Raw genomic sequence first — 18,672 nt, 5'->3', positions numbered from 1 at the left:
TCAACCCCCTGCTGCTCTTGTATCTCACGCTTCTGCGGCCTAGTATGTATAATCCCCGCTCTGTCTCATGAGTCGTTTTCCTCACGTCGCCGCCCACGTGGTGGTCTCAGTGAATTGCTGGGAGCTGCAGGCTCCGTCTTCCACAACCCGGCCTTCGGGGAAATCTGGGAGTGCTCCAGGTGTGTCCTGCTCAAAGACAGGTCTGCTTCCCAGAGCTATGTGGTAACACTCCTTTCCCGCTAGTTCTCTGCCGTGTTGGGCGTCTCCTGGCAGGGATCCCCCTCTCTCGTGCCCACCACTGGCCTCACACTGTCGGGTACCTGTTTATACGCTGGGGCCGTCCCCCAGAGGTTTTTCAGGGTGTCACCGAGCTTCTCCACTGTAAATTAGCCCGTGTATTTGACACGCAGCCCAACAGGAGTGAACTGCTTACTTCGCCTTGGATCGGACTTTTAACTCGGTCAGAGCCTAGTCTCCGGCGACAAAGTGCAGCCACGTCAGGCTTTTTGCCTCCCCAGGAGACCTCGCTGCTTCTAGTCTCTAGGGGCCGCACTTGCCCAGGCCTCTGAATGCCTTCAGTATCGCCCGCCGAATAAATGGCCTGCCACGCACTCAGAGGCTCTCAATGCCGGGCCGGCCACCACGATCCGCACCCTCCAAGGCGGCGCTCCAGACATTCAACTCGCCATGTGCCGCTCGCTTCACCAGGGGTGTGTCTTCAAACCCGAGAGCCCCACACTCGAGCCCTGCACGTCCTCACTCGGGCATGGCAACGCAAGCTGGGCCCCTGTAGACGCGCAGCCGGTGCAGTTTGGCAGCGTGAATCTTTCTGGATTCACTATGCTGTGCATTATTCCGCAGTCTTGTGGTTGGGTCCGGATTCGTAGTCTTTTCTTTGTATTTTTTTTTTTTCGTAGCCCAGGTGGGCGTCGGCGTCACACCTCCTTGGGTGCATTTCCGGTGACGTCGGCATGCTTCCTGCGGAAGCTCCCACTCTTGGGCGCCATCTTCAGATTCTTTTTTTCCGCGGTCGGGTCTGGATCGTTCCCGTTTGGGCTACAGACATTTGTGGAGAAACAAGAAGAAAACGACAGAAATTGCAAAGAAAAGGCATCTGAAGATTCCAGGAGGCTTCATCGACGAGGAGTCAGCAATGGAGAAGGAGAATTCATCGAGATCTTCGACGAACGTCGACGAACACGCGACCAGGGAGGCCCTGAGCGCTCGATGATGGACAACACGCCGTTCAAGTTCTGCCGTAACTGCCACCACAAGTACGCGCAGAAGGACCAGCACCCGGTATGCAACCTTTGCCTACCGGTAAATCACGAAAGCGAGGACTGCAACGCCTGCTCCGCCTTCACCCCGAAGACCCTTCGTGTGAGAGAGAGACAGAGGGTAGCGCACGCCACCCTGCAGGGGAAGGCCCCGACTCCGTCCCTCTACGATCTGGGGATGTCTTCCGAGGAAGAGGACAACGCTGCCGCCGAAGACGACAGCTACACGGTCGTAGAGACCGATTACACGAAGACTTGTGATAAGGTAGGAGACTCTCCGGCCCCCAAGAACCCGAGAGACTCTGAGTCTCGAAAAAACGAGGGCAAGGCCCCGAAAGCGCCGACGCCAAAACACCTGGCGTCCGCGAGTACCCACAGGCCCAGCGGATCCTCTTAGAAGGAGTCCCCGGCACCGAGAATTGCTGAGCAGCAGAAGTCGTCAAAAATCGTCCCCAAAAAGGATCGATCGACGCCGAGGGAGAAGGACCCTAAACTACCGACGCCGACCAGAGGCCCAAAATCCGGATCGACGTCGACGTCGAAAACTTCAGCACCGAAAAGCACGGCGCCGAGCCAACCGCCGAAAAGAGCGGCCGAACAATCCGACGCAGAACACGCGGCCGAGATGGAAAACATCTTGCAGCGGAAGAAAGATTTCGACGCAAAGATGAAAACCTTCACGATCCCACACAAGACCAAACCACCAGTGGTGGAGGTGGTCGAGGAAGAAGACGAGGTCGCCGAGGAACAAGACCCTGACGTCGAGGTGGTCGACGACCAGGAAGAGGACGAGAATCCCTACGATAGTTACAACTATGGGGATGAAGAGTACAGCAGGACGGACGCAGAGTCGCCCCCCTCTGACTTACAGGAGGTGGATTACCTAGATGTCGACACAACAGCCCGGAGGAGGCGGTCGACACATATCCCTCGAGGCCCTCGCCGCCAGACGACATCGGGGCCTACAACTCGGTGATAAGGTCTGCCGCAGCGGCATTCAAACTCAAGCTTGACGAAGAGAAGCAGAAAGCAGACTTCCTTCTAGAGACATTGCTCCCCACACAAACAAGGAGCCAATACCTGCCAATGCTCGACAGCGTCTTGGTTCAAGGGAAGGAAGCATTCAGGGAGCCCGCAACATGCAAGGCAGTAACTCCCAGAACAGAGAAGAAATACAAACATTCCTCAAAAGACCCACCCTACATTCAGGGGACGGTCTCTGCAGACTCCATTATCACGGCCACAGCAAGGAAGAGGGCTAACGTACCCACTACTTCTGGACCACCACCGGATAAGGAGAGCAAGAGGATGGATCTGGTGGGCAGAAGGATCGAACGGAACGCCGCGACCCACTGGCGCATGGCTAATTCCAACGCCCTGATAAACAGGCACATGTACCAGATCATGGAGGAGCTGGGGCAGTTGGTGAAGGACTTGCCCCAGGATACCAGACAGAAGGCCGAAAAGCTGGTTGAAGAAGGGAAGAACGCGGCAAATTCTTGCCTTAGGACGGCCCTGGATGGAGCAGACACCTCCAGCAGGCTCATGATGATGGGTGTCACTGAAAGAAGACACGCCTGGCTCAGGATTTCAGGTTTCAAACCAGAGGTGCAACACAGCATCCTGAACACACCGTTCAACGGCGACACGCTTTTCGGGACAACAGTTGATGAGAAGCTCAGTCAACTAAAAAAGGATAACGAAACAGCAAGGTCCATGGGAGCATTGCAGTTCAGAGGCAACAAAAGAGGTACTCCGTCACGGAGGCCTGGCGGGAGAGGTGGAAACCAGCCAGGTACATCACACCAGGCTTTCCAAAAAACGCACCAGGCAGACTCGCAGGCTCAGCAGGAGCAGCAGAAGCAGTCCTGGCAATACCAACAAAGAGGCCAGTCCTTTCGAGGGAGAGGAAATGGACGTGGACAGAATAGAAGAGGGGGACAGCAGCCCGCCTCTAAGTGACTTAAAAAAACTCCGTGTGCCCACCCACAGAAAAGATCCCAGGGGGTAGCACGTACAGAGGGGTCAAGACAAGCTACACATCTACGACCACATAACACCAGTGGGAGGAAGATTAAGATTTTACCTCCAAGAATGGAGAGAAATCACATCAGACAAATGGATCCTCAACATCATCCAATTCGGATACTGCATAGAGTTGGAGGGGAGGCCAACAAGCAGAAAACCAAAAAGAAAACCACTAGCAGGCAAGCAGCTACAGTGTCTTCAGGAAGAAGCAAAGGAACTCCTGCGGAAGCAGGCCATAGAACGGGTACCCTTCAAGGAAAGAAACAAAGGAATATACTCAACGTACTTCCTGGTACCAAAAGTAGACGAGACAATGAGACCCATTCTGGACCTAAGGTTCCTGAACAAATTCATAAGAACGCAAAAATTCAAAATGACCTCCCTGCAAGAGGTGCTCCCGCAATTGCAGATCAGCGACTTCATGGTCACGATAGACCTCAAGGACGCCTACCTGCACATCCCAATGAACAGAAAGCACAAGCATATGCTCAGGTTCACCATCGGAGAAAGCCACTACCAGCTCACGACACTAGCCTTCGGGCTAAAATCAGCACCAAGGGTCTTCACAAAGTGCCTCGCAGCAGTCGCAGCGCACCTACGAAGGCAGGGAATACACGTATACCTCTACCTGGACGACTGGCTGGTGAAAGCAAACTCATACCAGAAATGCAAGCAGCACGCACACACAGTGACGAGCACGCTCATAAGCCTGGGGTTCTCCATCCATTGGAAGAAATCATCAATGGAGCCGGAACAAGTGAAGATCTTCCTGGGAGCACAGATCAATACCTTACAGGGCAAGGTGCTCCCCAGCGAGAAGAGGGCGAGGGCGCTGGTGAAGGAAACTCGCCTCTACCGGAAGGGACAAGCTCGGACAGTGAGGACTGCGAGCAAGATCATGGGGATGATGGCATCATGCATCCACCTGGTACCGAATGTACGTCTCCACATGAGACCCATTCAAGAATGACTACAGGAGCAATGGTCACAAGCTACAGGCAGTTGGGAGGATCTAGTGGTTGTAACACACGCAGTGCAGAAGGAGATGAGATGGTGGACCATGGAGAACATAACAAGGGGAAAGCCTCTAACGCCCCCAACGCCAACAGTGACCATCACCACAGACGCATCCCTGAAGGGATGGGGCGCTCACATGGAGGAGCTCAAGGTGAGGGGACTGTGGACGCCAGCAGATGCGACAAAGCACATCAATTACCTAGAATTGAAGACAATCTTCCTTGCACTGAAAGCTTTCCAAACAAGACTGTACAAGCACAAAGTGTTGCTACAAACAGACAACACCACCGCGATGTTCTACATCAACAAGCAGGGGGGCACACAGTCAACCCCGCTTTCAACGCTGGCGCAGGAGATATGGAAATGGGCCATCCCTCTCAAGATAGACCTGCTAGCCATACACCTACCAGGTAAGGACAACATACAAGCAGATTGGCTAAGCAGACAGACATCGGCATCCCACGAGTGGGAGCTCAATGCTCAAGAGACGAGGTGGCTGTTCGACAGATGGGGAACACCATCAGTGGACTTGTTTGCCACACGCCGGAATGCAAAATGCCAAAACTTCGCATCCAGACAGCCCGAGGAGGGGTCACTGGGGAATGCCCTATGGATAGATTGGTCCGGGACATTTGCTTACGCCTTTCCCCCGATACCACTGATGCACAGAGTGCTGAGCAAGTGCAGAGCGAGCAACATGACCCTGAAACTGGTCGCGCCACAGTGGGCCAGACAGACATGGTTCTCGCAGATCATGGAGATGACACAGTGTGCACCCCACAGATTCGGCAGGAGGAAAGACCTACTCTCCATGCAGAACGGAGAGGTGCTACACCCAGAGCCAGAGAGCCTGAGCCTAGTAGCGTGGCTCCTGAGGACATAGAGTTCGCACATTTGAGACTGCCAGAAAGCACCCTGAGGGTCCTTCGGGAGGCACGGAGGCCCAGCACTTGGAAGTGCTACGTTGCGAAATGGAAAGGATTCACAACGTGGTGCAGGAAAGAAAGACTTCACAATAAAATGAAGAAGGACTCCACAGTGCTAAAGTACCTGACACACTTGCTGGAGAAGAACCTTAGCTCATCCTCGTTGAGAGTTCACTTGGCAGCGATAGTCGCCTACACAAGGGGAGAGACGTGCAGGAGTTTCTTCACATCACAGGTGGTGAAGAGATTCCTGGAAGGAGCGAAAAGGATCGCACCACCCAAGCGGGTGCCGCCACCTGCATGGAACTTGAACATAGTCCTAACGGAACTCATGAAAGAGCCCTTTGAACCACTTCACAAGGCCTCCCTAAAGATGCTAACTATGAAAACAGCTTTCCTGGTTGCATTAACGTCCTTACGCAGAGTAAGCGAGCTTCAGGCGCTAACGCTACAAGAACCCTACATACAAATACACAATGATAGGGTTGTGATGAGGACTGACCCACACTTCATGCCGAAGGTGGTATCCAAATTCCACATGAACCAGTCTATCCAGATACCGATTTTTTTTCTAAAAACCAACAACTAGCGCAGAGCGGGCTCTGCACACCCTGGACGCCAGAAGGGCAGTCATGCACCACATTGAGAGGACGAAGGGACACAGGAAAACAAAACAGTTCTTCGTGTCATTCGCCAACAGTTTCATGGGAAAGGCAGTAACCAAAAAGACTATTGCACGATGGATCGCACAGACAATTAAACTCTGCCACAAACATGCAGGACAAGAGCTAGCAGAGGGGACACGTGCCCACTCCACTAGGAAAAAGGGTGCTACAATAGCTTTCCTGGCTAACACACCCATAGAGGACATATGCCTGGCGGCAACATGGGCTTCGGTGCACACGTTCACGAAGCACTACTGTGTGGATATACAGATGAACAAGGAAGCACAAGTCGGACAAAAGGTGCTCCAGCACATATTCAATAACCAACGCTCATCTTCCACCCAGCCGCCACAGAGATGAGAAACCGCTACAAAATCTATGCACAGCATAGTGAATCCAGAAAGATTCACGCTGCAAAACGAATAGTTTTCTTACCTGTCGGTGTAGTTTTGCAGCTTGAAGATCTTTCTGGATTCACTAGCGAACCCACCCACCTCCGCCAGAAAGATGAGGCTGGAGAGAGAAGAGGTGGTTAAAAAAGAAAGGACTTTAAGAGTACAAAGCGGTAAAATATCACCTAAATAGAACATTTCCGTTACTTCGGAAACGAAAGAAACACGGAAAAAAAGAACCCGAAGATGGCGCCCAAGAGTGGGAGCTGCCGCAGGAAGCATGCCGACGCCACCGGAAATGCACCCAAGGAGGTGTGACGCCGACGCCCACCTGGGCTACGAAAACAAAAACAAAAATACAAAGAAAAGACTACGAATCCGGACCCAACCACAAGACCGCGGAATAATGCACAGCATAGTGAATCCAGAAAGATCTTCAAGCTGCAAAACTACACCGACAGGTAAGAAAACTATTCGATTCAGACCGCTACACCAGGCCCAGCTGCCATTTTGAAGAGGTACAGCTCCTTCGCCAGGCCCGTTAGCCACCCAGAGCGTATGCAGGCCCCAGAACGCTTCTGATCGGGATGGCGGGAACGGCTAGACACCGATTTGTACCGCAAGCGCCGTCCACGGTTGGAGGGACCGCCCATAGGCCACCGCCACCTCCCAAGCAGCACGGGACTCGCCCGCAATCCGCACTGGCCTCTCTAAAGGTAATGCAATGCGCAGCTGCGCCGGCACCGGCCGAGGAGCACTCCGATGTAGGCTGGCCACGTCAAAGTGCATCGTCACCAAGGAGACTCCCAGCAGTGGCACCGCCCAGGGCAGCCCAGCGCCCTCGCTCAGCACGAACAGCACCCTGCGTCCCGGCCGCGGTTCGCTGCACTGCGCCCGTTTGGCTTCGGGGAGCGTTTCTGCAAGATCCTCGGGGGATCTCACTGTATGCAGGCGCTCTTCTGCTTAGTAAGCGTACTGGATATAGGCAAAAGCGGGTCCAGATAGCTTGTGGATGCTTTTTCCCCTGGCAACGGCGAACGGAGCTCCGTAGAAGCGCTGCTACTCCGCCGCCATCTTGGCCACACCCCCCGGTTTTTTAAAACTTGTTCTTGACAGGGCAGTGTTCGCTCCCTCGCTTTAAAAGATATTTGGGTATTTTTCCATTTGAATTGTTACACTAAAACGTTGGTTACAAGCTCTCCTCTCTTTGTCATAAATCTTTTCAGTCCTTCCATAACAATAAAGATGAGATCCCATCACTCAGCTACAGCATTCAAACTGAAGCACAGAGGCCGAACTGAAAAGCTGCTGGTCGCGAGCCAAGTACATAGGGCCAAGCCACGACTTGGGACATCTTCCTGCACAAAAACAATCCCCAGAGGTATCTACAGCACACATAGAAAGAGGAAAAAACTAGGAGAAATAAACATATTTCTCCTTGCTACACCTCACCTAGCAAGGCATAGCATTTTGACGCATTCCCTGGTTTACTAGTCTTAGTAAATCTGGGATTGTGCTAAAAACCACTGGTGGATGTGTGGGAACACCCACGCTCAACTCTTGGAATGCCTTCCTTATGCAAAGCAACGCAAAGCAGCAACTTGTCCTGCCTCACGTAGCTTCAGATTTACTATGCCATGCAATGTGGCTTTGCATGGCATAATAAATCTGACTTAAGACAAGGGCAACACAAGCCCTTTATAAATCTGGGCTTCAGTTTATTTCTATTGTGCCATTATTGGAAAGGTTCACATTCATTGTTATCATCTTGATTCATGGCTTTAAAATTAACGTCTAACCTGAAACGAACAGGGATGAATGATTTGATTGAGCAAAAAAGGGAGCTTGTGTTCATACAGAGACACTGTTATACCATCATGAATACGTCGAATCCATAGCCAGTGTTACTAATAATTGGGAGAAGACAGCACTCTGTTTTTCTGCCCCAAAGTGAAATGAGAATAGAAACCACAGACATACGCATGGATATCATGAGCCAAGTTGGGCAGAGAGAAATCTGTAAACACACAAGAACACTGGCTGTAGTGTCCAAATAAGAGTAGGCCATTCAACCCTATCAAATGCCTTGTCATATTGTGTGGGTGGCATGGTAGGTACACATTCCAACCAACATTCATTGCTATCTTGAAGTCTTTTTGAGGGGCACGCTAAGACAGTGGCGGGTACTTGCTTTGGTCTCTTATGCAGCATGAAACCCATTTTGGCATTACTTGACGCACCCACCCAACAGATGATTGTCCAGTCCACCGTGCTGTCCTGGCTAGATTACTATAAGGGGTTACTACTTGGCGTTAATAAAGATGTGACCAAAAGACTTCAACAGGCACAGAATGTGGCCGTCTGCACGCTCTTTCCACTACCTAAGTATTGCCATGCCTCAGACCTTCTTCGCCGGCTCCACTGGATGGCAGTAGAGCAGAGAGTCTACTTTAAGACTCTGTGTACGAGACAAAAGATGCTGTATGGCCAGGGTCCGGAAATTCTGAGTGAGCTGTGCTCGCTGTTTGTCCCGGCTCGAGCCTTGCGCTCCGCAGACCTGCATTTGGCCTGTGTCCTGGGGGGGGGGGGGGGCAGGACTAGAGCAGAGGGGCACTCGTTCAGGGCACGGGCTCCTGCCCTTTGGAATTCTATTCCTCTTGCTGCCCGCAGCACGCAAGACCATTGGGCTTTCTGGAAAATGATCAAGACGTAGCTTTTCTCCAACCTTTAGCTTCCTCACCTGTCTGCTTTCTGTTAGATTTAGCGCTGGGACACCCTGTTGCTGGGGCAGCCATGCGCTGTACAAGTGCATATAACATAATATAAAAAATTTGAATTGGAATCTTGCAAAATGAGAATTAAGTGCCTCGGTACCCCTACAGCCCTTCCAGGAACCTTAAACCAAGTTTTAACTTTGTTGGTAGCATTCCACATGCTGCCTGTAACTGCTTCTGAATGCCTTGCCAACCCTACAGTGCGAATTTGATGTTACTATTTGAAGTATCTGCGTGTCTGTGTGTATATGAGAGAGTGAGCGCATTTGTGTGTGCTTGTGCATGTCTGTGCATGTGATGGTGTTTGCGTGTGCATGTATTTGGGTGATTTTGTATTAGAGCATGGGATTTTATGTGTGCTTGTGTTCTTGGATGTTTCTGTCTATGTGCTTGTCTGTGTGCGTCAGTGCGCATATGAGAGTGTGTGCTCACATTGGTGTGTGCTTGTGCATGTCTGGGCGTGTGATGGTGTGTGCAAGCTGGATTTGTTATTTTCTGGCAGCCGCTGTCCTGGATATTGACTTTAACTGCCTGATGCCTAACCTTAGGATGGCCACCAGTGTACCAGTGTACAGTACAGTCCCCTGCCTGACCCCAAGATGGCTTCCATAGTGGTCCCCTACACGTTGTTTTACTTCCCTGGGACAACAATTGGACATTGACCAGACCTTGCACCTAACCCCTAACCTGCCTACACATCAGGACTTGGAACCTGCGGTACTTACCCCAGACTGTGGAGACCTAGCGATTTGGCTGATGCCAGGTGGAGCTACCATATAGCTAAAGAGGAGATGGGTTGTGGACTCCCCCTCCCTGCCATCACCTACCCAGCCGGACCTTGGGCAGATTTTCCCCTCGTCTCTACGTCCTATCTTCCTCCTACCCCTTTACCCGATCCCCTTAACCTTCCTGCTCCATTCACCTTGTCCCCTATGTTCTTTAAATGCTTTTCTTGATACTTATGTAACTTTTAACTGATATAATTTGCAACATTATTTTCCCTTAAAGCGCTCTGATTCCATCGGGTCTAGCCAGCGCTATATAATAACTCATTAATTACATTTGTTCCCATTTAGTACTCTTTCTCCCTTTGTCTACCTCCCTAGCTCCTAGCTACTATCCACTCTCCCATGAATCTCTCACGTTGCCTGCTAGTCTGCCTAGCCCCCTGTCCTTTGTGCCCTTTGACTAAGCACTCCTTCTCCCCTTGTTGAGGAAAGATCCCATATTTATACTCTGGAGTCTCAGCGAACCCGCTGAGAGAGTCCACTGCGCCAATAGAGCCACTCCCAGCTGAGGTATGGTATGGCACCCCTTGCCAAAGCACTCCCTCTCCCCTTTTTGGGGATGGATCCAGTATGTAGGCCTTGGAGTCTCAGAGACCCCTCTGAGAGAGTCCACTGCGTAAAGGGAGCCTCCCGCAACAGAGATAGGGAAGTGTAACCACTCCCCTGGGATTACAGCTTACTGGACTTTGGAAGTTGCTTTGACTCGTCTACCGGTTTGTGTCCCCGTCGCCCTTCCCCTCCTCTTTCCAAGTGATGTCCTTCACCCTCCCCTCCTCTTTTCCGCCTTCATTACCTGTCTACTTCCCCAGCTCCTTCCCCCCTCCCCTGAATCTTTTCCCTTGCCTGCTTTTCCCCTTACATATTTGTGCTTATTGTTTATCTTGACCTTACAAGTAACTATGTTGCCATGCTCTAATAACTGTGTAACCTTTGTAACTATGTAACCTGTAACTATGATCTGATGCTCATGTAAAGCGCTCTGATACCTCCGGGTCTAGCCAGCGGTATATAAAACCTATAAAATAAATAAAAATAAATAAATAAATATGATGGCCATTATGCAGGTCCCTGGTATCATTTACTCCTTGAGGTACGTTAAAATTATTTGCATCATGTCACATATCGCCCGTATCGGTAAAAAAAGGTTATTAGAGAAAGGTTACCAGTTCCATTTACTGAGTTATCAATGGGTTTGAAATGGGTGAGTTTTTCTAAATATCAAAATGCTGCTAGTGTGTTTCAGGTGACAATCTGAAAGGTTTCTCATGAAACCCAAATTGCCTCCTCCACTTCATGGCAATCGGTCTCAACATGCTGTTTGTCTGATGTGCTTTCCTTCTGGTTTCTAGGGCCACTGATGAATGACGTGCACTGGGATTCTGGGATTTCACTACCAGACTCTGAAGGATGCAGGTATGAGTTTTGAATGTAGTGGGGATAACAGTGCATGTCTTATGTTAGCTACATATGTGTTTTCTAGGCTGTCCGGTTTTCTACAGTTGGTTGCCCTCCTTTTCATCCATATGTCACGTCATTACACGGTTGTCTACCTCTTTATCCTTATGAACTGGACATGTTTGTATCTGCAGGAAGGTTCAATGCGTTCAAGAATACAGCCACTTACAATTTTTGGTAGGGCCTGTGTTCGGTCTTGTCCCTCTGGAACCTTTCAGCTAAACCTACCCTTCAACTATTCACACTTATACCCTATGAGGACCCTTAAAAAAACAACAGAAAATGTAAAACGATTGGGAGGGTAGATTAGGCATTGTGGAGCAGTCAGGGCTAAGACTCGCAGTACGAAATCACCATGATTTCCTCAGTACGCCCATATCCCTTTAATAACAGTTTGTTGGAACCATGCTTTAGATGCCCGTTTGGTATATGCCGTCCGGACTCAGTCACATCCTCTTAACAATCAACAGCTCGCTCTTTCCATGGCCCCCGCACCTTTATTCCAGTGTCCATGTATTCAAGTCAAAATGTTTCCTTGTCTTGGCGTGCTCTTGCCCTGTAGGCGGTGTTCCAGTCTCTTTTCCTTGTTTTTCACTATTTCATTATCTGTGTCTTTCTGTCCCAGTGTCGGTATCTGCCCTTCTTATAGTCCATGTTTTCCTACACCAGTTTCTCTGTGTGCCTGTTTCTCCTGTCCTAGTTTCTACCATTCCCTGTGTTGCTGTACCCCTGTGTTTTTATGTATTAGTGTCTACTTGTCTTTGGTTTACTCTCGTTTCCCATGTTTCCCTTTCACATTGTGTGTATAACTGGCCTGTTGCCTTCATGTCTACTGTCTCTGCAACCAGCCTTATTTGTATCCCTCCGTGTGGCTGTGTTTCGTTATGATATGGACTAAATGTTAACATGTAACTGTCCCCTTGCCCCTGAATTCTTGTCCATGTGTATGCATGTACCAGTGTAGTGTCTTGCAGCCCCTGTGTCATCTTCTCTGTCTATGTCCACTTGTCTAAGTTTCAGGATCTCTTTGCGTCTACAGTATTATATGCTGCAGAAAGCAATGCAACTTGCAGCAGGGATGTGGAATTCCTATAGCATGACGCCCAGTACATATTGTTTGGGGCCAAGGGCAACAAGTTTATATGTGGATTTTGTCCTTGGGGCAAGTAGGCCCAGCCCCTGCAGCACAAACCCTTTGGATGCCAGTGTGCAGTACCACATTATGGATCAGGGAAGGGCACTGTCTGCAGTTAAGGTCATATTTTTGTCAAATGTGAATGCTGCTCGAACTTGTATTTATGATGCATTAATTGAAAGCCTTTATTATTACTGTGAGCGCTCTACGTAAATGTTGTTAGCTCTGACTGCACTACTGACAATGGTTCCAGGATAAAAATGTGTACACACATTTTCAAAGTTTAGCAATATGAGGCTATATCTAATCCCAGAATGCTCTCTGATCTGAATTTGCAGAAGCTTGAAAGCAAGATTGATGATTCTTTGCTTTTAAAATAAAATGTTGACAAAAAATTAAAGCAGGAAAAAAAACATTTAGCTAAACTACTGTAAAATTTCAGGTACCATTTCTTTGCAGCATCATTTAGTAACATGTGTTGGTGCATGCTAGTATTTCGCAAAAATATTCATAATGGTAAATCGGTGTAACGAGTTTAAATAAGATTATGCGAAACAAAAATAAACAAGCATTGGCAAAATCAGTGGGTCTAAAATTGGTGGTAAGCTTTTTAGTTTTGTCAATGTGTGACTTGTTTTGGCATGGTTTTTGTACAATCTTATTGGTGTGGGAGCCGCCGGGCCCTCGCCATTATAACAAACACTGGCAAAAGCAAAAAAAGTTTTTGGTCTCAAAAAGCACACATTGCCACACTAGTTACTGGCACTGAACAAAACTACTTTGTGTGCCGATATGCTCTTTGCTAAAGGTCGGAATGCTGTCACTCACAGTGAAGCCAGCAGATACAGAGAGAGAGACAGAATTTTAATAAACGTAAAAGGTCATGGCCAGACTAAATTAAGGGCCTAATTATAAAGAAAGTCTCAAAAGTGCACCCTTGGTATATGTCCTTGCATTATGTGCAGCTATACGGCTTTTGTAAATTCCCAAGAATGTACAAAAGTAGGACAAAAAATAGTACTCCTAGAAAATATTTGTGAACTGCATTTTAGCATGAGCAGATATGCATGTGTAGATTTGCTCAAGCAAGTGTTTGCAAATTCACTTTCCATCCAACCACTTTTTCCCAAGTCTGGAAGAAGGATTATGTCTGGCTTGGTCAGGGGTACATTTCCAACATGTGTCAGTATGGGAAAAGATTAGAGAAGAGTTGTTGAAAACCCTTAAAAACTGCAAATGAGTAGGTTTGCACAGACTCAAAAGGGCATTCTAACCCTGGAACTATTGCTTACCACTACCTTCAGCCCCAGTAGGTAGATCTGTGGAAACGTGGCAACACAAGGGCATTGCAAGTATGCAAACACTATTATGGTATGAACCCTGGCATAATCCGAGAAACTATATCAGATCTCTTATAAAATGAGAATGCTGACATAATTTATCGCCGCACTACATGGTACCAAAGGGACATGTGGATTTTGTTACAGGACAAGTAGATTTATGAAGCAACCTGCCCCATGGACAAGTAGATATTTTAATAAATTCCACATCCCTGATTGCATATTAAATTGGAATCTAATAATGTAAGTGGTGCTCGGGCGCCAGTGGTAAAGGATAATACAGAGTGATCACTGACTGCCCCAGAGCCATTGTCTGCCCCAGACCCTCAATAAGAGCCTTAGAGCATCACATGGACAAAAGCCCTTTCCTTTATGCACATCATTAAAGATTCCAATCTGGTAGCAAACTGGGGTCACTCCTTCCCCACATCAATAAATGTATCCTTGCAATCCTGCATCACGTTTAAGAGAAAAGAATAAACCTAGATTTCTCACACCATTCATTTTGTAATGTCTGTACACAATATTATTTTTATGGTTTGGCTTGATAGTGCAACTGTAGCGAGACAATTATGTGAGCATCATCAGAAAGGGCTCCCACATGTTGGAAACCAGTAGTACATGTTTTGATTGGGCATAAGTTGTCAGCATCCTAAAAAAGAGTGCTTGCACGCCACACAGCTGTGATCATTCTATTTATTTATCCAGCTTGAACTTTCAGGGTCACACACCTAACAGTGAAATGGTATTAAAGTGTCGTCAATAACTTTATACTTTAAGCTGTTTTTTTTCTCTGGCAGCAGCACAGTCTGGGGAAGGCAGTCATTAACCTATATGGATTTTTAGGTCTGGCTTGACAATGCAACTGTCACCTGACCTTTTAGCCTTTGCTTCCACACAAATTCATATTTATTCCCATGCTATTTACTTGTAATGCATCGCATTACCAACCAACATTCCTTTAAAGCCAGACCTACTGGCGTTGCCAGTGCTTGGTTTTCTTTTATTGAGATTTTAAACAGTGACTTTGACACAGATATAAAAATATGCACTAATATCACCATAGAAAACAATACATTATACAGCTGAGCAAGAGTCCTACTTCAAAACTCCACAGTGATATGTTGTTTGCTAACTGCTTGATTCAACAAAAGGTAGTCTGCTTTCTCCACTAACAGCCCTGCCAAGTATCACGCATCAGGGGTTAGACTAATGCATTTTAGTGCATCTGCATCATCGCACTAAAATGCATTAGTCATGCTTTTATTTGTCTCATTGACTAGACAGTCTAAACAAACAATAAAGCACAGCTGGCTGTGTTCAAGTCACCGCGCACCGCCTTGACCAAGCCGTAGTCCAGCCTCTGAGAGTGTAGCTAGACCACGTGGTCTCTGCTCTCAGAAACATCATGTGGAAAGTGAAACAAAAACAAACAAACAGCCAGACTGCAGCACACGTGGATCCAGTGACGCCTTGCCTTGTCTTCCAGCGAGAATCTGCACCATATCCGTGACTGTGGATTAATGCCGCCAATCATGCCCTGGCCAGCAGAGAACTGGCTAATCATCTTGTTGTTTTCTTAGGGCCAGATCTGCACCTGGGCAGCCAGGCTTCTCTGCCTGCATTCTCGAGTCCTGTAGTCAGGTAATGCCCTTTCTCCTCAGCCTTCCAGGTGCCTTATGCCAGGGACATTGCTGACAGGGTCACGCCTGCCGGCCACCAGGATAATAAGCCCACTTCTCACACTGTTTACGTGTTTGCTGTGGGGCACACTGTGGGCCTCATTTTCAATCTTTTGACATAGGGCAGTGCCGCAAGCCTTCCTACGTCAAGAGGGCAGGAATGTGCCATATCTATCAGATACAGCACATTCCTGTCCTTTCCTCTAGCGCTGGAGCACAACCTGCTATGTGCCAATGCAAGCACCCTTGTGCCATGGTGCAAGAGTGTCTGTGTTTTAGGGAAGATTGGTTTTATGCAGGAAGTGACATCTTCCTGCACAAAAATAAAAAATGGAGGTGATTTCCTCTTTCTATGTGTGCTGCAGAGTGCAGCGCACATAGAAAAGGGGAAAAACGAGGAGACATAATGTTATTTCTCCTTGTTGCACCTCTGCTGCACCACCCCTGGGGAGGCGTGGGCTTTTGACGCATTCCCAGGTTTACCAAATCTTGTAAATCTGGGAATGTGTCAAAAGCCATGGGTGTTGCCGTAACGCCCATGGCACGCCTCTCTATCGCAGAGTGAGTCAACGCAGCGACTTGCGCTGCGTTGCCTCAGTCCATATCTACAAGGCCATGAAAACCACACAGGCCCACGGTGCAGGGCCCGAGTAAACGAGGCCCTGTGTATTTTTCCAGCTTGAAGCCGCTGGCCGGTTGGCTCCTCAGCTCCGCAAGGGAGCAACAGACTCCGGACTCCCGCAGGAGAACAAAAGAATAACTTGGGGCAGGAGAAGAAGCTGCTCACTGAGAGCGGGGAGCAGCACTTTATGGAAGTACTATCAACTTCCACCTGCTAAGCAGATGATGACAGAGGGATGCAGCAGACACATTTGGAAGGATTCTCAGGTTCATGGTAGTGAGTTAGGGTGAGCAGGCGTCCCCGTTTTGCCAGGACGGTCCCTGTTTTTAGCCTGCTGTCCCAGCAAATTTCAAGAAATTTACCTCATGTCCCCGTTTTTGGAGAGGGTCGACTGAAAACGGTGGGAGGTGTTTTTTTATGTTTTACAAAGCAGGGACAGTTAGCAGTTATTTCAAGAAAGCAATTTAATTAACAGGCAGGCTACTGGGCTTAAAAATTGCTTTTTTATGTATATACTTACTGCCTGGTCTGTAATCCTCTGCTGGGGAGGCTCTCATCGCTTGAAGTAAAATTGTAGTCCTTCTTCTATTTTTGTGAAATGTCCTGGTTTTTGGCTTTAAAATTCTGGTCACCCTATAGTGAGTGCGATGAGCTGTTAAAAGGAATCACCCAGATTCGATTCTTTAATGTTATTTAAATACATAAAGGAGCCTCAGCACTTTGGGATCTGATGAACGACAACTTTAGAAATCTGAACCAGCCCAATGTTGGAGCTGGTATTCTAATCAAGGTGCTGCAATACATGGACCATTCCGGGTTTTGGTCCATACACGTTTTCTTCCTAACTACTCTCGATAAAATGCCATTCCTCTAATGTGTCACACGGATAGACATATTGTCACTCATAAGTTCGGTGTAAACAAGAAAATGTCCCTCATCAGTATGCTGAAAACTTGGCAGCTAGGTAACAAACGTATGACAAAATCAAATTGTATCGCCACAAAATACGATGCATCTGAGCCCATTAAAAGCTCTTTTAAAAAACATACCTTTAAGTCTGTTTTTTAAGGAAAAGACAAGCATAGTACGTGATTGACAAGCCGAGTATGACTGAACTATGTTGGACATGAGGGGTGCCACGTGTCTGTCAGAGTTGATGACAGACACATGAGACTTTCTTCTCTTCGATGTGTAGGTTTCTGTTATTTGACATTTCATGACCAGACTTGGATTTTAGCGCGTTTTTCTGGGGAAAGGGCAGGAACCAGCACACAGGGGGGACTGTGTCTCAGGAGGGGGGCCCTGTTAGCTCCCGCCACGCCCCGTACTCTTTTTAAGCCTTTCAGGAAATATTTATTAGCCCTTCCCGCAGTGGCTTTAATGAAAACGCCCTTTGTGCTCCCGAGTGGGTAATAAGCCACCCTTCTGTTGTAGACCATTCCTCAGTTTCCCCATGGATCCCTCCCCCCGCCGAGAGTGGACGGGCCGAGACGACATGGTGGCAGGAGCTGGGACAGAGAGGAGGAAGCCATGCAAAAGGAAAGCGATAGAAATAAAAGAATATGTAGACAAGCATTGGCAAAGCCAACAGGTCTGGGCTGGCTTGAATGTGCCAACGCCTGTAAACACAGGAGTTCATAAATAATATGTACATTCGCTTCATGCATCAAAGCTTTTGTCGCATTACACCCTGTTGGCTTTGCCAATGCTGGGGAAAAACTGTAGCAAGAAGGGTTTTTTTTCTGTTTAGGATGCATACAATGGAGGAAGAATTAAATATAAAAAACTGCGTGACGATCGAGTGTACATTTCAGATGTGAAATAGTCCTTCATGCATTCCAATGGATGCACTCAATGCAAAACAGAATGGTACATCAAATAGCCAATAGCAGGAGGTAAGAGAGTGTTAGTCCTCTGGCTGGAGCCAAACACCACTTTATGTATATTTTACTGAATTTATAACAAAAGGAAGAAATAAAGGAGTAGACAGAAATTAAAATATTCCCCATATTGCACCAAACCAGTAATGTCCCTGAGGAAGCCAAGCAAGTGAGCCCAACTTTCTCTTGAAAAGTTTCCTTCACTATTTTAACCGTCCATGTATGGATCCACCCAGTCAAATTTCCACCCACACATCCAACGTCCATCCATCCACTCTCTCATTTCCATATTCCAACCTTTTCACTATTCCTTTCATCCATTGACCAGTGCATCCATCTGTTCACATGTCTACCTTCCACCCTTTCCACTTTGCATTGGTTGATTTTTTCACCCTTCTATCAGCCATCGTTTAATCCATCCATCCTTTTACTATTCACCAGCCCATTACCACTCTGTCCATCCCTGTCAATGCATCCATCCATCAAGCCTGTCATTTATGTATGCATCCATCATTTTATCCATCCATCTTTTCTTTCGCCCATCCTTTCAGCCTTCTATCCATTCGCTCATTGGTCCTTTTGCCTTCAATTCCTTCTTTCCTTTCTCCCATCCTTCCTTTTACCATTCCTTTTATGTTTCCCTCACCCCTCCCTCCTTTATTTATACCTTCCTTCCATCTCTACTTTTTCC

General features: G+C 48.0%; 1 protein-coding gene across 1 annotated transcript in view; it reads left to right on the top strand.

Moving 5' to 3' along the window:
• The window catches only part of KIAA1614 (KIAA1614 ortholog), a 377,026-nt gene that overhangs the window by 246,241 nt on the left and 112,113 nt on the right, over positions 1-18,672 (top strand). The window contains exon 3 of the mRNA XM_078643502.1: positions 11,217-11,280. Within this exon, the coding sequence (XP_078499628.1) occupies positions 11,217-11,280 (64 nt within the window). The remainder of the gene's footprint in view (positions 1-11,216; positions 11,281-18,672) is intronic.

Source organism: Lissotriton helveticus, chromosome 1_1 (genome assembly GCF_964261635.1).
Source record: "Lissotriton helveticus chromosome 1_1, aLisHel1.1, whole genome shotgun sequence".
NCBI lineage: Eukaryota > Metazoa > Chordata > Amphibia > Caudata > Salamandridae > Lissotriton > Lissotriton helveticus.
Note: the sequence above shows the minus strand (reverse complement) of the source record. Positions and strands in the feature narration are given on the sequence as shown.